General features: G+C 42.9%; 1 protein-coding gene across 1 annotated transcript in view; it reads left to right on the forward strand.

Annotated features, from left to right (window-relative positions):
* edc4 (enhancer of mRNA decapping 4) overlaps window positions 1-17,680 on the forward strand; it is a 33,665-nt gene that overhangs the window by 11,251 nt on the left and 4,734 nt on the right. The window contains exons 13-29 of the mRNA XM_030096123.1: window positions 77-143; window positions 2,084-2,175; window positions 2,309-2,493; window positions 2,675-2,754; window positions 2,895-3,024; window positions 3,113-3,411; window positions 4,440-4,670; window positions 4,958-5,059; window positions 5,164-5,307; window positions 5,673-5,709; window positions 6,090-6,237; window positions 6,477-6,605; window positions 8,851-8,966; window positions 9,058-9,223; window positions 12,622-12,808; window positions 15,321-15,540; window positions 16,555-16,718. Coding sequence (XP_029951983.1) covers window positions 77-143; window positions 2,084-2,175; window positions 2,309-2,493; window positions 2,675-2,754; window positions 2,895-3,024; window positions 3,113-3,411; window positions 4,440-4,670; window positions 4,958-5,059; window positions 5,164-5,307; window positions 5,673-5,709; window positions 6,090-6,237; window positions 6,477-6,605; window positions 8,851-8,966; window positions 9,058-9,223; window positions 12,622-12,808; window positions 15,321-15,540; window positions 16,555-16,718 — 2,497 coding nt within the window. The remainder of the gene's footprint in view (window positions 1-76; window positions 144-2,083; window positions 2,176-2,308; window positions 2,494-2,674; window positions 2,755-2,894; window positions 3,025-3,112; window positions 3,412-4,439; window positions 4,671-4,957; window positions 5,060-5,163; window positions 5,308-5,672; window positions 5,710-6,089; window positions 6,238-6,476; window positions 6,606-8,850; window positions 8,967-9,057; window positions 9,224-12,621; window positions 12,809-15,320; window positions 15,541-16,554; window positions 16,719-17,680) is intronic.

Here is a 17,680-nt window from a genome sequence, read left to right on the forward strand (position 1 = left end):
GCTCATGTTTGGATGGGCAGTACGCTGCGTCACCGCTTCCCACTGACCGTCATTCTTTCTTCTCTTTTGACTCTAGAGGGCACTCAAGGACCGACGGAATCCAAGTCTGGCATCCAAATTAAACTCTACTGTGTCCACACCAAGTAAGTTTTCTCTCTGTTTGCAGTGTGTGAGTGTGTGTGTGTGTGTGTGTGTGTGTGTTAAAGTGCATCAAGCAAACTTTAAACGTCCCTGAAGGACAGTTTGTCTCACAGAAAATCAATGAGGATTCACTCCAAACTGCCTCAGTGTGACTGTCCTTTGTAAGAGTCACTTAGTGACGAGGCTCTTCGTCGCATTTTTCACTTTTTAATATTGTAGCACATTAATAAGCTGATTATAGGACATGTTCACTTGCTCTATTTTATTTTGTATTTTGTAATTAAATAATCTAACTAAAACAGGATTTATAAGAAAGAATGACATTTGTCTGATTAAGGAAACCTGGGCGTTCTTACATTAATAGATCAATATGTATTTAAGGTGCTGGTGGGAACATTTGTCTTGATCTTTACAAAGTCAAAGACATCACCATCTATAAACACACGAGTGCTAAACTAGGAACTTGAATTAGCCCTAGCCTTTTTTACGGTATTTTTTTTTTCTTTAAATATATATATCAGTTTCAATCATATAACAGGTGTCACTTTGTTTGTACGTGTACATCCATGCACACAAAGAGTAACATTTGATTCATGCAGTCGGTTTGCTACTTGTCCATGTAACCACAGCTACAGTAATACATTTCTTCTTAAAATTGTTGGTTTTCAGTTTCAAAAAGTTCATGTTTCGTTTTGTAATCGAATGAATAAAATGTTGTCAATTCATTGAGCTAAAAAAAAATCCCAAATGGACTCTTAGTTTTTAATCCCTTTTCTCGGTTCTGTTTGAAGAGGTGTTTGGGAGCACATATGCACCAGATTTAAGTCTTTTTGTTTTTGGCCCCTTTAATTTGCATACTATCCAGAGCTCTGAGCTCTTCTAGTGTGTGAATGACCCTCCTGTAAAAGCTCCTCCAGAATTACCACTGATTAAATGACACTCAGATCTGTCCCTGAATGACTCAGAAATATATTAAAAAAAAAAAAAAATCTGATAACTGATGTTGACAGTTACTCTTGAATGTGTCATGGTTAAGGACACAGAGCTGCTGCTGCTGCTGAAGTGTGTTACGCTGAATTACACTGAAAGTCTCAACCGAGGAATTAAAAAAAAAAAAACAAACCTCCAGACAAAATCCTGATTTGAACCAACCATTTAGATATGAAAGTAACAAACTCGTGAAAAAATGAAATATAACAAAATCAGTCACATCGTGTGTTTAAAAGTAATGATTATACCTTTATTTCCAATGATGATGCAGAATAGATCAGAGGTCTGAAACATCCAGAGAGATCTGGGTGAGGGGAGAAATTGAGTCACATAAGTATTGAGATTTTATTTTCGGGATTGTTTTTTCCCCCAAAAAAAACTTTAAAGACAAAATTCTAAGCTACAAAATATTAAACTCAGATGTGATGTGCTTTTTGGGGGGAAATATTGCTCCTGATGTGGCCTGTGCACATCATTATTAAACTTTGTCACTTGAGCTGGTGTTAAACTAAAAAAAAAAAACACAAAAATCATCAGAATTGAAGAATCGCAGTTTAAATTGAATCGGCTCCTGAACAAATCGAATTGGGGAATAAGCGTATCGCCCCAGCCCTACTGACTGTTGGTTTTATGATAGGTAAAAACCACAATCTTTGTTGTTAAAGCTGAATGTCTGCCCCAGACCATACAGTCATGACACACTTCTTTCCAGCCCAATAAAATATAATAACTTTCTGGTCTGCAGGGGTTCAGTTTGTGTTCAAAGTACATTCTGTGAAAAGTTTAAAATCAAGTGTGTTGACATGCGCTCCATCGGAGACCACGAACACAGTCAGAAGCATCAACTCTTCTCTGCCGATGTTGTTTGCTCATGTTGCTCAATGCAAGCAACATGCTGAGGGTCTCAACTTTGACTCGTCTTGAAATTGTCTGCATGTGTGTGTGTTTTCAGGAGTCTGCAGGATGTCCAGATCTGGTTTCAGCCTCATGCAGGTTCCAGCTCTGCAGGCTTTCTTCCCCACTCTGACTCTCAAGAAAACTTTGGTAAGTTAAAGATTGATTAAAACAACAGCCCACACAATTGAACAAATCCCACTTTGTGGAAGTACAGTAGGTTTTCTCTTCAGCTCTCCTCTCGCTTCCTGTCTGTTCTTAACTCCGCTTCTCATTTCCTCAGCCGGGTTTTCAGACCATCTCACAGACCAGAGCTCTGACAAGGAGTCGGGAAGCGGCTCCCAGACCGACCTGAGGAAGATCCCATCGCTTCCTCCCCCGTCTGATTTCCTGTCCGGCTCGGGCTCCGGCGGCGGCACCATCCCCAAACTGATGACCCCCGATGCCTTCATGACACCTAGCACTTCGGTAAGACTGCAAGTTAACTTGTGGTAGGACTCAATTAGTATTTTAGTTTTGTTAATAATTGAACAAAGGGCTTGTGCATCCAGCTCATATTCGTGCCGCAGTCATAACTTCACTTCTCTGTAGCTGTTGCCTCACCACCTTGTCTCGCCTCCTTCTAATTATAATTTTTGTCGCCCTCAAGGTACCCGCATCTCCAGGCAGCAGCGCCAGCAGTCTGACCATCGTGACGGCCATCAGCAGCAACTCTGACTCCACGAACAGGTGAGGAGAGATGCCATCTTTTATGAAACGAGGCTTCTGCGATTCGTCTAGCTTTACCGACCACAAATGAACTGCTAAGCCACTATATCTTTAACATTAATAACTTCCCATGATGTTTTGTTTATCTTCTCTGTGTGCAGAGCCATGGACGACGTCAGTCAGAGTCCAAACAGAGCGGACAACAGCAGCAGCAGCCTGGCGCTCTCCGGCTCCACCAGCAGCCCGAGAGCCGTTTCTGCCATGCTGCTGCCTGGACTCGATAACTTACAGGTACATTCTGATTCACTGTAGCACTTCTGCATTTATACTGTCACAGGAATTGCTTTTTAATTAGTGTAATTTTGCTCTCCGTCTCCAGTCCCTGTCGTCCCCCAGTGGTCCTCTGGCACTCGACAACCCTCAGGGTCTTGACCCTCCTCTCCTGCCGCCTCTGGCGTCCCCGACCCGAGCCCGCTCGCCCGACGTCATCTCCTCCGCCTCCACGGCCATGTCCCAGGACATGCCCGAGATCGCGTCCCAGACTCTGCAGCTGCAGCGCGGCCTGATGGCCAGCTTAGAGCCGTTGCCGCTCTCTGCCCTCCAGACAGACAGCATGGCGTCTGCCGCCTCTGCCCTGCACATGCTGACCTCGCCGCGCGCCGCCAACAACAACAGCAGGTATAGTGGGAGCGCCGGAGTGAAATGGCTTCATTCCTGAAATTGTGGTCCCTCTCAGGTGGTGATATATACCCATTTAACTGGTCAGTATTTGACCATTTCCTACTGAGTTATGACCTCAAAGATAAAAACAAAAAAAAGAAACGTTCACAGTGAACTGCAGGTTAGTAAGCTGCACAGAAGTAGATTGAATTTAGATCGATTTGACAGAGCACGCCATGACTATCCCACATGGCTTTGCTCACACTGCATAAAGGCCGGCCAAGCAAAGCAGAGAGAAACGGGCACAAAACATCAAAGCAAAACTCGCTCCTTCACTGCAGCAACACTACTTTCAGCAGTTGGACTTCAGTAACGTTTCTGATGCTAAAAGTAACGAGTGACACACTGGGAAAATTAACCATTTTTTTTTTGTACATGACAGGTTTTTGGAGCAACTCTCTACAATTCCACCGTTAACTTTAATGTTAGCTGTTTTCTTAATAGTTACTGTTTTGTCATACTCTTGTTTACTGGATGGGGAGCGTCTCATTGATATTGAACAAGCTCAGTCCCCCTGAATGCAACACGGATGATGTCGAACCCTGAAGTATCCAGATTAGAGTTAACATGCTTTAATAAAGGTTAGCTTCCCGTTTTACGCTCTGCCTGCGTCGTTCTGCCTGTCGGTCGTTTATCTGTTGTTGCTTCACATCACAGATGGTCAGTTTGGATGGATCAATCATTGCTCTTTCCTGACAGACACCAGCTGTGTTACAGCTTGTTAATATCAATAAATAACAACTGACTGACGGACTGATTGAGAACCACCAGGAATAAAGACAGAACATTGTTTTATTTTTTCATTTTGCTTAATTTCTATCTTAAGTGTATTTGCCCTTTAAATCCCTCATAATATATATTGATTCCTGTTGTGAACATATTTCATTCTGTTCATGTGTGATTTACTGAGCTTTGAATCTCTGTTGTTGAAATACGCCGACTGCCTGAACTTACCTGCTCCTCCCGTTTCCCGTTCGGTGTTCCAGCCTGTCGCCTCTGGAGCTGGGTGGGGCAGAAGGTCCAGGCGGTGGATCAGGGGAGTCAGAACCCCGACTCAGCCACACCCCATCTCTGCTGGAGAACGCACTGTCGCAGGACAACGGCGGGGCGGGAGGAGGTTCCTCGGATGTGGGGGTCACCCTCACGCCTTGGCCCGCTGCCCCGGACATCACCAGGGAGACCAGGAACAGCCTGAGGGACAACGGCCTCAGCGACTGGTGAGGGAATAAACTACATGCCAAAGGAAGGAGTGTTTGTTGGAACTTCTTCTCCTGCTGGAAAAGCCAACATTTTATCAAGAATGTGTAAACTCACCACTGCTCAAAATCAGATATTTGAATCTTTTTTTTTTTTTTTCTTTTTTGTCAGCTAATTTGTCGTGTTGGGCTTTTAATTGAAGCAGCCATTAAAAGTGTTATCAGAACGTGGTTTGGAAAGTCTTAAATCGGGAAGTTGTGTAGGTGTGTGGGCTGCATCGCTCCTCCCAATGATGCGTCTGCTGTAGTTCCAGGGACGAGTCGAAGGACAGGCACTTGAGCTCCCCTTACCACCGACGCTCCTATCACCTGGCGCAGAACGACAGCCCGGATGCTGCGGCGGAGCAGAGGTAACGTGCAGGCCAAACACAAACAAACTCCCCGGCCTCCCGGAGCGAGGACGTCACAAAGCGATGCGCGTTCACGCTCTGATTTGTTCCTGTGTCCGGCTCAGCGACCCCGACGAGGAGGTGGCCAGTTTGGCTTCGTCGTCCGGAAACTGCGGCTCACGCTCTTCGCACAGATTACCTGTGAAGGACTGGAAGGCTTCACCGCGAGGCTCTCCAAAACTAAAGAGGAAGCACAAGAAGGATGACGGGTACATTTATATTTGGAAGTGAAGGCTGCGCACTTTCAAAAAAAAAAAAAAAATTTCAGCATTGCTGATAGAGGACGAAGCTTTCAAACAAGACCTTTATGTTTTTTATGCACTCAAAACATGAGAGGAGTCTGTTTACTGAAGTAAAAACACACACACACTTTTTATTTATCAGCTGGAATCAGTTTAAATTGACTGAAGCTTATTTGCTGAGGCCAAACGTCTCTGGAGTTCTTGGATTTTCTTTAAGTCTCTAAAATATCAGAGGACTAAATGCAGACATAGATGAGATGCTTGTTCTTGTGAAACAGATCAGTCGAGTTCAAGTGTTCGTTTGGTGATTAAAAATGTTTCCTTCTCCACAGTGAATCATCTCAGTCCAGACAAATGGATTCTGCTTCGGTAAGTTGAATCTCAATAAGTGCTTCCTCATAATTTCAGCTAATTTTATTCTTGTAACATTTTTGTTCTGTCTTTGGTCTCTAAAGATTTTGAATAGGTTGAAATTGTGTGAGGTCCAAAGTTCCTCCCATGTTTTGTCACAGCAGCTGTTAAATGAATAAAAGTCATTGTTTAGATTCCCCCTTTATATAAACTAATATGGATCATTTCTGTCATCATGACTTTATGCATCTGTCTTCATTTAGTGCGATGCAGTTTACACTCACCTTATTTTCCCCAGACTGTACCCTCCTGATTGCGCGTCTTTATGCATGCTAATGTACACTCTCCACTGATAAAAACCTCTTTGGATGCTGACATTTCCCTCCATCTGTCCTCAGTTCAGTGCAGAGGCTCAGGAAGAGCTGCTGATGTTGCTGCGCAGCCAGCAGAGGGAGTTAACGGAGCTGCGCGGACAGATCGAGACCATGCAGAGCTCCATTATGTCTCAGGTAGAGCACGTCCTGGCAAACCACCAGGAACAGGAACGTATCCTTCAGCCATCTCTCACACCTTCATTGTGCGATTGTCCCCCCCTCGGGGAAACACTTCCCGTCTCAGGCCTTTGTGAGCGGCTCTGGATGTGCACACATCCGAGCCTCGGGGAACAAAATGTTGCCGCTGTGAGTGCCTCTCCAACAAAAGTAGCGCGGGCTTGTTGTTACACACCACACGCACGCCGATGATCCGTCCGCGTCCCTGTGAGCCTTGACATTTCACGACCCCAGACCGCAGAATGGAGCGGATGCTGGCGGAGAGTCAGAACCACGAGCAGCTCGGCCACGCCCTCAGCGCGGCGCTCAGCAGCAGATTGGACAAAGTGCTGCGGGAGGAGATCAAGAAGACCGTACCGCAAAGTAAGGATGCACACGCAATCACACAACTCACAGCGACACGCGCAGGTGCAATGTGCCATTTACACCTTGGAAACATGAAACCTTGTGAGAACACTCATTGAGGTGCTTGAAAACTAAAAATATTCTATTGAAGGACTTTTCAAGATTCTCTTTTCTTCCCCTTTGTTATTTTTGCGGCTGAAAAAAAGCATAAATTCAGTGATGAGCCGTAACAACACGGCCTCTGTCTGATGAAAAGGTTACCAGTGTCATTCACTTCAGCAGCATGTGAGTTCTGTGCGGCTGCAAGTGAACATTTTGTTCTCAGAAACGTGAACACAGAGAAGTGTGTGGATGGTTAGACGACGACTGGGTCAAAGCGTCTCCGAAACATCAGCTCCTGTGGAGCTGAAGTCGATCGACACAGGGGCCATCTCGTCATCTGTCAAATCTGTGAGGATTAAAAAAAAATAATAGGATGACACTTTTGGTCCATATTTCTTGAAATACAGAGTTAATATAAAAAAACTAATGCAAATTTCCCAGCATACAGTCTGTCCATTCAAGTCATATCGAAAAGGCCGCCTTGTGCAAATAACACGTTATATTGTAGAACACTTTTACTTAGTGGTGTAACAAAAGGTTTTTATAGCCGTTTACCGAGCTTCAGGGAGAAATCTCGTCCATGTGGAGATATCTTAAAAGTCTCATAAAATTTGTAAGCGTCCTAAAACCGAAAAGAGATAAATGAAACATCGGTTGAAGGTGGATGTGGTTCACAGTGAGCTCAAGGGCCGAAGTTTGCCGTTGTGTTTTAAATCTCCTGCTCGGTGTCACACCAGCTCCTCAGAGGTCGAACGAAGCCTGTGGTTCAGCAGTATGTGGAGAACGACATATTGCTGGGCAGATGGCGGTGGTGTTGTGGCAGGTGGTGCGTATGTTTGTGTGTGACGGATGGCTGAAAAGTGTGAATCTTAACAGAAATCCAACATACTCTATATTGCCGTACAGCGTTCGCTCGCCTGCTTTCTCACACACACACACACACACACACACACACACACACACACACACACGAGCCTCCCAGACAGGAGGAAAGGACGACTGATGCACACTTCAAATGTTAACTGTTAATCTGTATTCTCTGGAAGTGACCAGACAAAAGCTGCGACTGATGATGTCTGCTGATAGACACACGTCACCAGTCTGATCGCTTCCAGCAAATTTCACAGAGATTCACAGAAAACGGCAAAAAGTGGTGTTTTTTTTTTTTTTCAAAAGAAGAGGGAAAAAAATGTTAAATAAAAATTGCTTACAATCTATAACAAAAACAAATGAAATGAGTGAAAATTCATGTTGTGGCTTTTCTTTGTATTTTGGGATTTATTTTTTTCTCAGTTTTGTGAGAACTAATCTAAGTGAACTGACGTGTTTGTCTACCAACTTCAGATAGTTCAGACTCAGCAGTCTGAATATAATCACTGTTATTTGTTTGTAGTTATTTTGAGCCAATTTGAAGGATTAACACGGTTTATTTTGCTTTGCTTTCTTTTGGCAAACACTGATCTTATCTTTGGAAAAATGGCTCAAAATAGTGTAAATCTTGCTTCAGGTTATAATCTTGAACAAAATATTTATTGCTGTGGAATGAATGTTTCTGAGGAAGTGTTTCCTCAATAGATTACTGTAGTCTTAAATGTGTAAGACACTAAATTTAAGAGCACAGAGGTCTTTTCCCGCCACACTTCACCTTCCCTGTAGTTTTTTCTCCTCCAAACTCAACAACAAGTTGATTTAATTTGGAAACTGACTTCAATAAGTTGTGACAAACTAACCAAAATTGAATTGTATTTCACTATACAATAGTTAAAAGAAAAACTCGAAATAGCCCAAAAATCTCATCAGCTTTTTTTTCTAAAAGAATTAACAATCAGTTTTTATCCAAATCTCTGAATCTCTTCCCTTTTCTTTATTTTAAAAGGGATGTATTCTTCTATAACTGTTAGTTTTAAATGAAGATTATAGAAGATTATGGAGCCTACATGATGATCTCAGGCGTTTAAATAAAGTCTGGAAAAACTAGTATTGTGATTGATTGTAAACCTGGAGCCAGAGGAGAGGTGCGACGATGGGTCTGGTGTCTTCACTTCTTACAGCGTGCTTCGAAACCCTGTCGTCTTGTGTATTGTATTTCAAGACAGACTGATCGCAGGTATTCACAGAGTGGTTCTTTCTGATGTGTTTTCATGATTCGTCCGCCCTCTAGCCGTCTCTAAAAGTCTGGAGCCGGCGACGGGCCAGCTGAACAACACCATCGCTGCTAAACTGAACTCCGTGGAGGTCAACCTCAAGGACAACATTGGCAAGATGGTCAAGTCCAAGGTCCGTGCCCGGCCTCAGTGCATCGCCGGTTCGCTCCGTTTTCTTGGTAAATGCTCTCCTCACTTCACCCCTGCGCTTCTTTCCTTTCCAGAACACGACAGACGCGATCGGCCGAGCAGCGGCCGAGGCGATGCAGGGACCGATCCTGGCAGCCTACAAAGACGCCTTCCAGAGCATCGTGCTGCCGGTGTTCGAGAGAGGCTGCCAGTCCATGTTTCAGCAGATCAACGACAGCTTCAAGCAAGGCACACAAGAATGTAAGGATCGCTTTTCATAGTTAATTTTTCCTTCAGTTATCTCCACGGGGAAATGATAGACTTTAGGTTGTAATTTGAGTTGATGTCTGGTATGGAGACAAAAGTAAAGAAATAGATCGAAAGTCATTTCAAATAGTAACATTTTTTTATCGTTAATTAGAACAGAAACACCGTGGACTGGATATCAAGGTGCATTATGACTCTGTGAGCTGTGAAAGCCCACTTCACATCTTTTCATTGGACGCGGGGATGCTTGAAAGTTTTTGGACGCCCCCTCCCGGCTCACAGTTGCTGGTGTCCTCATTGAGGCGCTCGGTGTTGACGCTCCTCCTGTCGGTCGCGCCCGGCATCCAGCGCTGCCATCGGCCTTTATATCTGGAAGACTAATTAAGTAAGCGTCTCTTCTCAGCATCTCAGGGACATCTTTTGTGACGGCGCCTTTTCAGACCGAGCCGGTGCACTTATGTGTTGATAAGCAGTGTACTTATACTGAGATCGTGCTCATGCCCACTTCTGGGAGCCGGCAGCCTCATCGCTTTTTTTTTTTTTTTTTTTTTTTTTTTTTTTAAATTTACCAAGGCTGTCATAATGTGTACAGAGGAGACGGAGGAGGGGGCAGGCTCAGTTAGCATGCAGTGGGAAAAAAAACAAGTGGCCACAGCACCTCTGCTCCAATTTAAATTTAATCCAGGAGTATATTCAGAGTTTAGTCAGTAAATATTGACTGAGACTTTGAGAGTGCTGTAATGGCTTCTGCACTGCCTGCGAGCCTTTTCTCTTTAAAGCTTCTGCACTGTAGCACACACCCTGCTGTTTCTCCATGATGTTCAATTTCTCCTCATTCACGGTTCAAATTCAGGAAGTTTGTTTTTATATGAATAGTAAAAAATTTCACAGAATGCAATGCGTTTTCGCCGCACTATGCAATAAAACCACAGTTTGTAATAACCAGTAAAATATGAGTTGAATGTAATGGTTACATATAATTCAGTGGTTATTTCAACAAGCACAAGGTTGTTTTTATGAAAATGTAATTTGTCTTAATATTTATTAACCAACAAGAATCAATTTAAATAGTAATACTGCTGCTAATTTTAAAAGTTTATTGTTATAAACAAGCTGTACCTGAGAGAGAACCAACTGCAATACCTAACAATGCATGAAAAGTGAATATTGCAACACGTGGGCGTTATTATTCAATCTATTGAGTAACTGTATCATGTAGTGGTCTCCTTCTTGTGCTTCAGCAAAGTTGGATTATTCCCCCGTTCAGCGACGCCGCATTTATAAGAAACATGCATTTGTGGGATGAGCAGCAGCTGGGTGTGTTTGCGCTGCCACCATGAAAAATGTGTCCAATCTTGCCAAATGCTCTTTCTAAATGTGGCTATATTTCTTAAAATGAAAATATAAATAAAATAAAGTTGATTGAACCGACGTCTGTAAAGTCACAGTGGCGTGCTCTGAGGAAATGTTCAGCTTATTGATACATTTCGCACCTAATTTATCTTTTTCATTGGTGAGTATTTAATATGAAGCCGTACGGGGAAGAAAATGATGCCGCAATAAGCTAAATGTTAAATGATCCTGTTTGCGAGGGAAAAAAAGAGGATAAGTAGCGGCGGCGACGAGTGGAAACCTTCAGTCGCATTCTGTTTTGATGAAAACTGAATGAGCGAAATGTGTTTTGCTTACTTTGACTGAAAAGGGTAATCCATTGAAACCAGCAGACAGGGTCGAACGCTTTTGCTTTGAGGGGAAAAACAGTTTTTAATTAATTTTCATAAAACCTATCCACCCTTGCTTAAAGGAGAGAAAAAAAAGAAATGCAACGCACGAGGAATATGAGAGTGGAGAGAAGCGTTTTGATTCTGTCAAGACTTCAGTACTGATATGATTCCAGCTTGTAAAGCCGTGAGAATTAATCTGCCTATTTACGTTTTCCGTATCTGCAAAGCGCGTATGTGGACATGTTATGGAAGCATTTATCTAATGGAGGTGAGAGAAAAGACTCATGTGGTGAGCTGTTAAATCAGTCAGAGTTTATTTATGAAGCACCTAGATTCTAACAGTGCCACACACACCCAAAATACAAACGGTATTTATCATTTAATACCAACAGAAAAGCGTCTGATTGGCTGCACCTTTATTCCTTAGTAGATTAAATCAACAACAAACAAAGCAAGTGTTTATTAAGAGCTGCCTTCAGTGTAAAGAAAAACCAACAACAACAAGTCCTGGAAGAAATGTTGTGGCCGTCGCAGAACCTTGACCGTAACTAATAATTCAATCTGTCTGTTTTTACTGGAGGAGGCAGGATCCCGACAACACTCTTTTCCCAGAGACTCTGTTTCAAAATCTGTTTTAAATCAACTTTCATCCAACTTCCTTCAAACAAAGTGTTCTGAGAAAAGTGCACGGAGGTTGAAAACGCAAAAAAACAAAAAGAAAAAAAGTGCATATAAAAATATACAAAGGTTATAAAAATCAATCAATGCGCTAAAAGAGATTGATAAGGACCTTAACCTTTTCCTGAGGATTTGCTGTATTTTCCAGACTATAAGTTACACTTTGTCTAAGTTGTTTTGGCTGATCATGCATTTTATGTCAAGACTTGTACATCCAAAAAATAATGTTGCATATCATCTGTGACCACCAGATGTCACTGTATGACAAAAGAATGCTGCTGCAGATGCACTGCTAGCTTTTAAAATATCCAGCAGAAGAACAAAACCTGAAGAAGAAAGTAAAACTGTTTAGCAGCAATGGGAACAAAACCCCCACAGGAACAAGTTCACAGATGGTTCTGGAACAGCAGCTGCTGAATGAGGCGAAGTTACCTCTGAGTATGATCAAATAAATGTGACTTGTACACAAGTGCCACTTCCATGCTTTACCTCTTCATGACACATTCTGACGGACATGATTGATACTGCAGTGCGACTTATAGTCCTAAAGATACAGAAGTTAGCTCTGCAGTCTCTGATTTTTTTTTTTTTTTGTTTCGCAAATGGATGTTTGTGGAAAGAAAGTAAGAATTCACCGTACATGAGGATTATGAGACTATATATAAAACATATTTTGGTGACTTGAAAGCAGAAAAACTTGAAAACTGAGCATGTATAGCTAATTTGATCGTGGAAAAAAAGAATGAAACTAAAATGCCTTGAACTATTTCTGTTCGAGTTTTCCATTGTCCACTAGCTTTCTAACTTTCTACAGTTAATGTGGTTTAAACAAACCTTTTCTGATTTTCCTGTGGCGCCCCGCTGGTTCTTGTTTCCAGCCAGCGTTGTTTCCACTGCAGTTCCTATCGCCGTCCTGCTGTGATGTGTTGGAGTGGATCTAATCCGGGTGTTTTTCCTTCTTTCTTTCTTTTCCTCCTCTGCTCTTTGCAGACATCCAGCAGCTGGAGACCCACATGAAGAGCAGGAAGCAGCGAGAGCAGGAGGCGCGGGATCCTGTGCTCGGGCAGCTCCAGCAGATGATCGACGGCTTCCAGAGCTCCACCGACCAGCTGGCCAACAACATCACAGCCAACGTGCGGGCCGAGGTGCAGCACCAGGTCCAGATGATGGTGGGGAAGTAGGTATCCTGGCTGTGTGTCCATGACCACGGCCTCTCAATGTGAACCGGAACGGAAACTCTCTGAACCACGTATAGATTCACATTTTTATTCCTCGGTGATATTGGTTGTTCAGAGTTTAGAAATATTGAGCGACTGCAGCTCTTCTTAGCGAGTCCACGAGCAGTTTTCTCCTGATATTTGGGGCGACAGTAGCTCAGTTGGTAGAGCAGGTCGTCTTATAACCGGAAGGTTGGCGGTTCGATCCCTGCTCCCGCAGGCGTAAAACTGTCGTTGTGTCCTTGGGCAAGACACTTCACCCACCTTGCCTAGTATGAAAGTTGTGAGAGTGAATGGTTGGTGGTGGTCGGAGGGGCCGATGGCGCAGATTGGCAGCCTCGCTTCCGTCAGTCTGCCCCAGGGCAGCTGTGGCTACAGCAGTAGCTTACCACCACACAGTATGGTGTGAATGAATAATGCAATGTAAAGCGTCTTTGAGTGTCCTGAAAAGCGCTATATAAAACCAATGCATTATTATTATTATTATTATTTTGCACCGATGCCGAAAATCCAGCAGGTTTGTAGTTTGAACCTGCTGTGCAAGCTTCATGTTCTCCCCTAGCTCTCCTCACTGGATACCATCATACAGTCATTTACACTACAGTGGATTTGATTAGGGGAAAGGGTCACACAGAAATGTAATATTACAAAAGCTTTGGGACTTTCGTAACTAAAGCTTGATGACCTTTTATCCTTGAGTGTTACGCAGGTTTCAGCTCCTGTGGAGGGTTTTACTATTATACTGTGATACTCTCCTCCTCAGTGGTAACAAATGGCATGCTTTGCATATATTGCATTTAAAATTAGATAAAGAATGAGGGCTATACATTTTAAGGGGTCTTGGGGAGACTTTTTGAGGTGCAGAAACACAAAACAATTAATAAAAAAAAAAAGTTGTAAGAATTGCTTAGTCAGCTCAAAGCTTGGAAAAATCAGATCAAAAAAAGGCCCAGTGGGGAAAATTCACAAGAAGTCATGTTGGTCATACGACTGGAACTGTTTACAAAGGTAGATCAAGCTTATTAGGTAATTTTTCTACACTTAATAAATACACTTAAAATATGCTGTGATTTCTTATCTGTGAAAATGACAAACCACCTTCAAAATGTTCTCTTGGTCGACACAAACTCGGCCAGTGACGCGGCTTTTCCCGCCCTGTGAGGACCACGGTCCGTCTCACCGCACCGTCTGTCACTGTGAGGTTTTTAAAACCGTCCCTAAGTTGACTGATTCTGCTAAGATCTGGTAGCAGCGAGCGATAACCCAGGCGGACACGCCGATAATCAGATATGCATATCAGCCGCTGCCTTTGCCTCGTCCGCCGCCGTATTGAGCAGGTGCGTAATGGATTGGAGAGTAAAAACAAGCAAAGCTTAATCCTGGGGCTAATGTAAGAACATAAATTCGATCAAGTCTCTCGTTCCCTCTGCAATTAATTTCACGGCCTCCAGAGTTTATAAATCGTCGGGGGCGGAGCAGAGAGGAAGTCGCCGGCCGACTAAAACTTTCAGTTCTAAAGAAGGAAATTATAAAACCGCACAGCAGCTATCGCCTCCACCGCTTCATCAAGTGAAGGTCGCCGGAGCCGATCCCCGGTGACTGCGGGGAGAAAGGCAGGTCACAACACAGGGAAGAAAAAAATCCATTCCAGCACAGGGAGAACATGCAAACATCCACACAGAAAAAGCCTGTCTGACTTACATAACACACTCTTATTACAAAAATGTTATATAAGTAAGTTAATGAACAAGTTTAAAAAAAGTCCAGTTTGTTGAGATATTCAAATTTTGTCTGTTTTAGATTTTATAACTTGTGGGATCGAATTAAATTCAATTATTTGCATTAAATCTATTTGCATTGAATTATTGGGGAAAGGGTTTGCTGTCATAGTTTTTCCAATTATTGTGAAAAATCAGGACAGAAAATTCACTACACTTTATTTTTTGTATGTCAATTTTATTTTATTCATCAGTTCACTCATTTAGTTGCTGCTGTAAGAAGAATGAAACGCATCGCACTTTCATTTACCAAAAAAAAAAGAAAAAATAATAAATAAATGAGGGCTTTGTAGAGTGTGTTTCAGACTACACTGACCAGATTTGGCTCAGAACTAATTATCACGTCCTTTTCACACTGTAACCTGACGTGCGCACAGCTGCTAATGAAACCTCTACGTCAGGACTTTTCTGTCTGCAGCCAACAAAGTACTTCACACATATTTGCCTCTTCGTGGCAATGATTTCACTTTAAGCACAAAAAAAAAACAAAAAAACACCCTTTTGCTTTCTCAAGACAAGTTATATCTGAAAATGTTGTCTTGACATGAGTTTTGTTAAATGGAGCAAAGAAACGGACAAGTTTGAGAAATGCTTTCAGCCTTTTCCAGTCAAATGTAGGATTTTTTTTAAACTCCTTTTTTCGAGTAGAATGGAGGGAGATCGGTTGAGTAAGACGGTCTTCTCTCCTCCGCAGCATGCAGGAGTCCATCCTCAGCCACGTGCAGCGGATTGTCAAAGGGGAGGTGAGCCTGGCCATGAAGGAGCAGCAGGCGGTGGTCACCTCCAGCATCATGCAGGCCATGAGGTCGGCGGCGGGCACGCCGGTCCCCACGGCGCACCTCGACTACCAGGCGCAGCAGGCCAACATCCTGCAGCTCCTGCAGCAAGGACAGCTCAACCAGGCCTTCCAGCAGGTAACACACACACACACACTCGCTGCAGTGGCTCTGCTGTGTGTTTGCAGAGGGTCCGCCGGCGCTCTGGGACCCAGAAAGCCATTACACTGCAGCCACTTCAAAGTCCCGCCCGCAGAACGACGCCGGCGCATTAGCTGTGCTGCAGGCATTCATTAAGCCTGTATTTTCTCCCCACATCGCTCCGCATCTGAAATTCCTCCCGGTGTGTGAGGCGAACACTCCGAGGCGCTGGTTTCATCCGCCCTCCGTCCGCCTCTCCTCCCTGCTGCGGGTTCAGTTCAGTTCAGTCCAGTCCAGTCCGCAAACCGTGACCCGCCGCCGAAGCTCCCGGACGGCCGTCAGAGCCGCAGCCTCGGAAAGTTGAGAAGTTTCCACTCATAGGAAACATTCATGATAAGAGCTGTTCACATGCAGATATTGGTTATACAATTTTATTTTCAAGGAAGTCAGTCAGTTTTATTGGAGCTGCATTTGCCATAAAGTCGAGCTGTTTTCACGTTGTGAACAGGTGAAAATTGAAGTCTAGTTTATACACCAAACGGAAGTGATAACCCATAAATAATCATATATACTGTAAAACTGCAGCGATCAACTCAAACTGAATGATTTGTCAAGTCTTATTTAGAAGTTAGTTTTTCCAATTTGGCATCGGATGAAGACAAGATTACTTTAATAAGATGCATTTTAATCAACATTGCTGCCTGGATTTGGATACATCTAATAAAGTTCATAAATGTCTCATTTAAATTCAGGGACAGCCGCAGTGCGCAGTGTTGATAAGTGTCTTTTTTTAAGTAAGGGGAGCCAAACTTGCAGTAAATAATGCTGCAATCAGGTTTTATTATTCCATTAATTTCTCTTCTAGCATCTGATGTGCTGAAGCTTAATGACCGGCCTTTGTTTCATTATACAGGATTATACAGGATTAAGCTTCACAAAGTTTCTTACATGTGTATATATCACTTCTCTCTGCTGAAGCCTAACGGGAGTCGTCTCTCTCTGGCTCCTCAGGCTCTGTCAGCGACCGATCTGAACCTGGTCCTGTATGTGTGCGAGACCATCGACTCCCAGCAGGTGTTCGGTCAGCACCCCTGCCCTCTGAGCCAGCCCGTGCTGCTGTCGCTCATCCAGCAGCTCTCCTCCAACCTGGCAACCCGCTCCGAGCTCAAGATCAGGTGAGGAAACAGGAACTCAACCACAAATCATCAGATGCTGTTTGATTGTTCTCCCACTAACTGGCAAAGTGTGAAACTGGAATTAGTGCGAGGTGACGCAGGTTTCTTTCACTCTTCTCATGTTGTGGCGCCAGGATCTTTCTAAAAAAAGTCTTTGAAGCCTTTGTTTGTCCAGGACCATATTTGCTAGTTTTCTACTTTCTTCACATTTCTTGGGTGTTAAAAACAACGAATGAATATATGATAAATAGTTCTGAAGCTATTGAAACTTTGAGAATTTATGGAACTTTGGAAAGTTTTTGTTTTAAGCTCGGGGTCACAAAAAACACTGTTGATTTGTCTCTTACTGAATTTAGAATATGGAAAATACTAAAGAAAATACTAAAAAAGTGCACAGTAATACCATGAAGTCCTCATTATTTGCAGATGCCACAGATAGTTTCACTTCAGTATTTAGCAAAATTCTTCTCTTTAATTTATTTATAACAATTTATTTTGAAATTATTTGATATTGATACAACCTCTACTTTAAAGCTGGCTTCATTATAAATTAGTGTCCTTAAAATGGCTTTTGAGCATTTTAAAGCTTCTTGCCCTTTTTATCTTTCTATAAATACACTGTGTGTTAGATGCTAAATACAATTAATTCAATTTTAGTGTCAAAGAAGACTGAACAAAATGTTGCGAACTCTTCCTCTTTCTCCTCCCCCCCAGTTTGCAGCGGCTGTGAGTGCGCTGCGTTTCAGAAGCAGATTAGTTCGACTGTTTTATTACTTTTGATCCTTTTCCTTTGGCGTTTGCCCTTATTGGCTTCTCCTGTGTGGATTAAGACTGTCAGTCCATTGAAGTTTCTATTCATTAATTACGCACTTATTTGTCTTTTTGTTTGTATTTCATATTTAGAATCCTGCCAGTGTAACTTAGCAGCGCACAGAAACATGAATTATCACAGTTTTGCGTAT

Source organism: Salarias fasciatus, chromosome 7 (assembly GCF_902148845.1).
Source record: "Salarias fasciatus chromosome 7, fSalaFa1.1, whole genome shotgun sequence".
Classification (NCBI taxonomy): Eukaryota; Metazoa; Chordata; class Actinopteri; order Blenniiformes; family Blenniidae; genus Salarias; species Salarias fasciatus.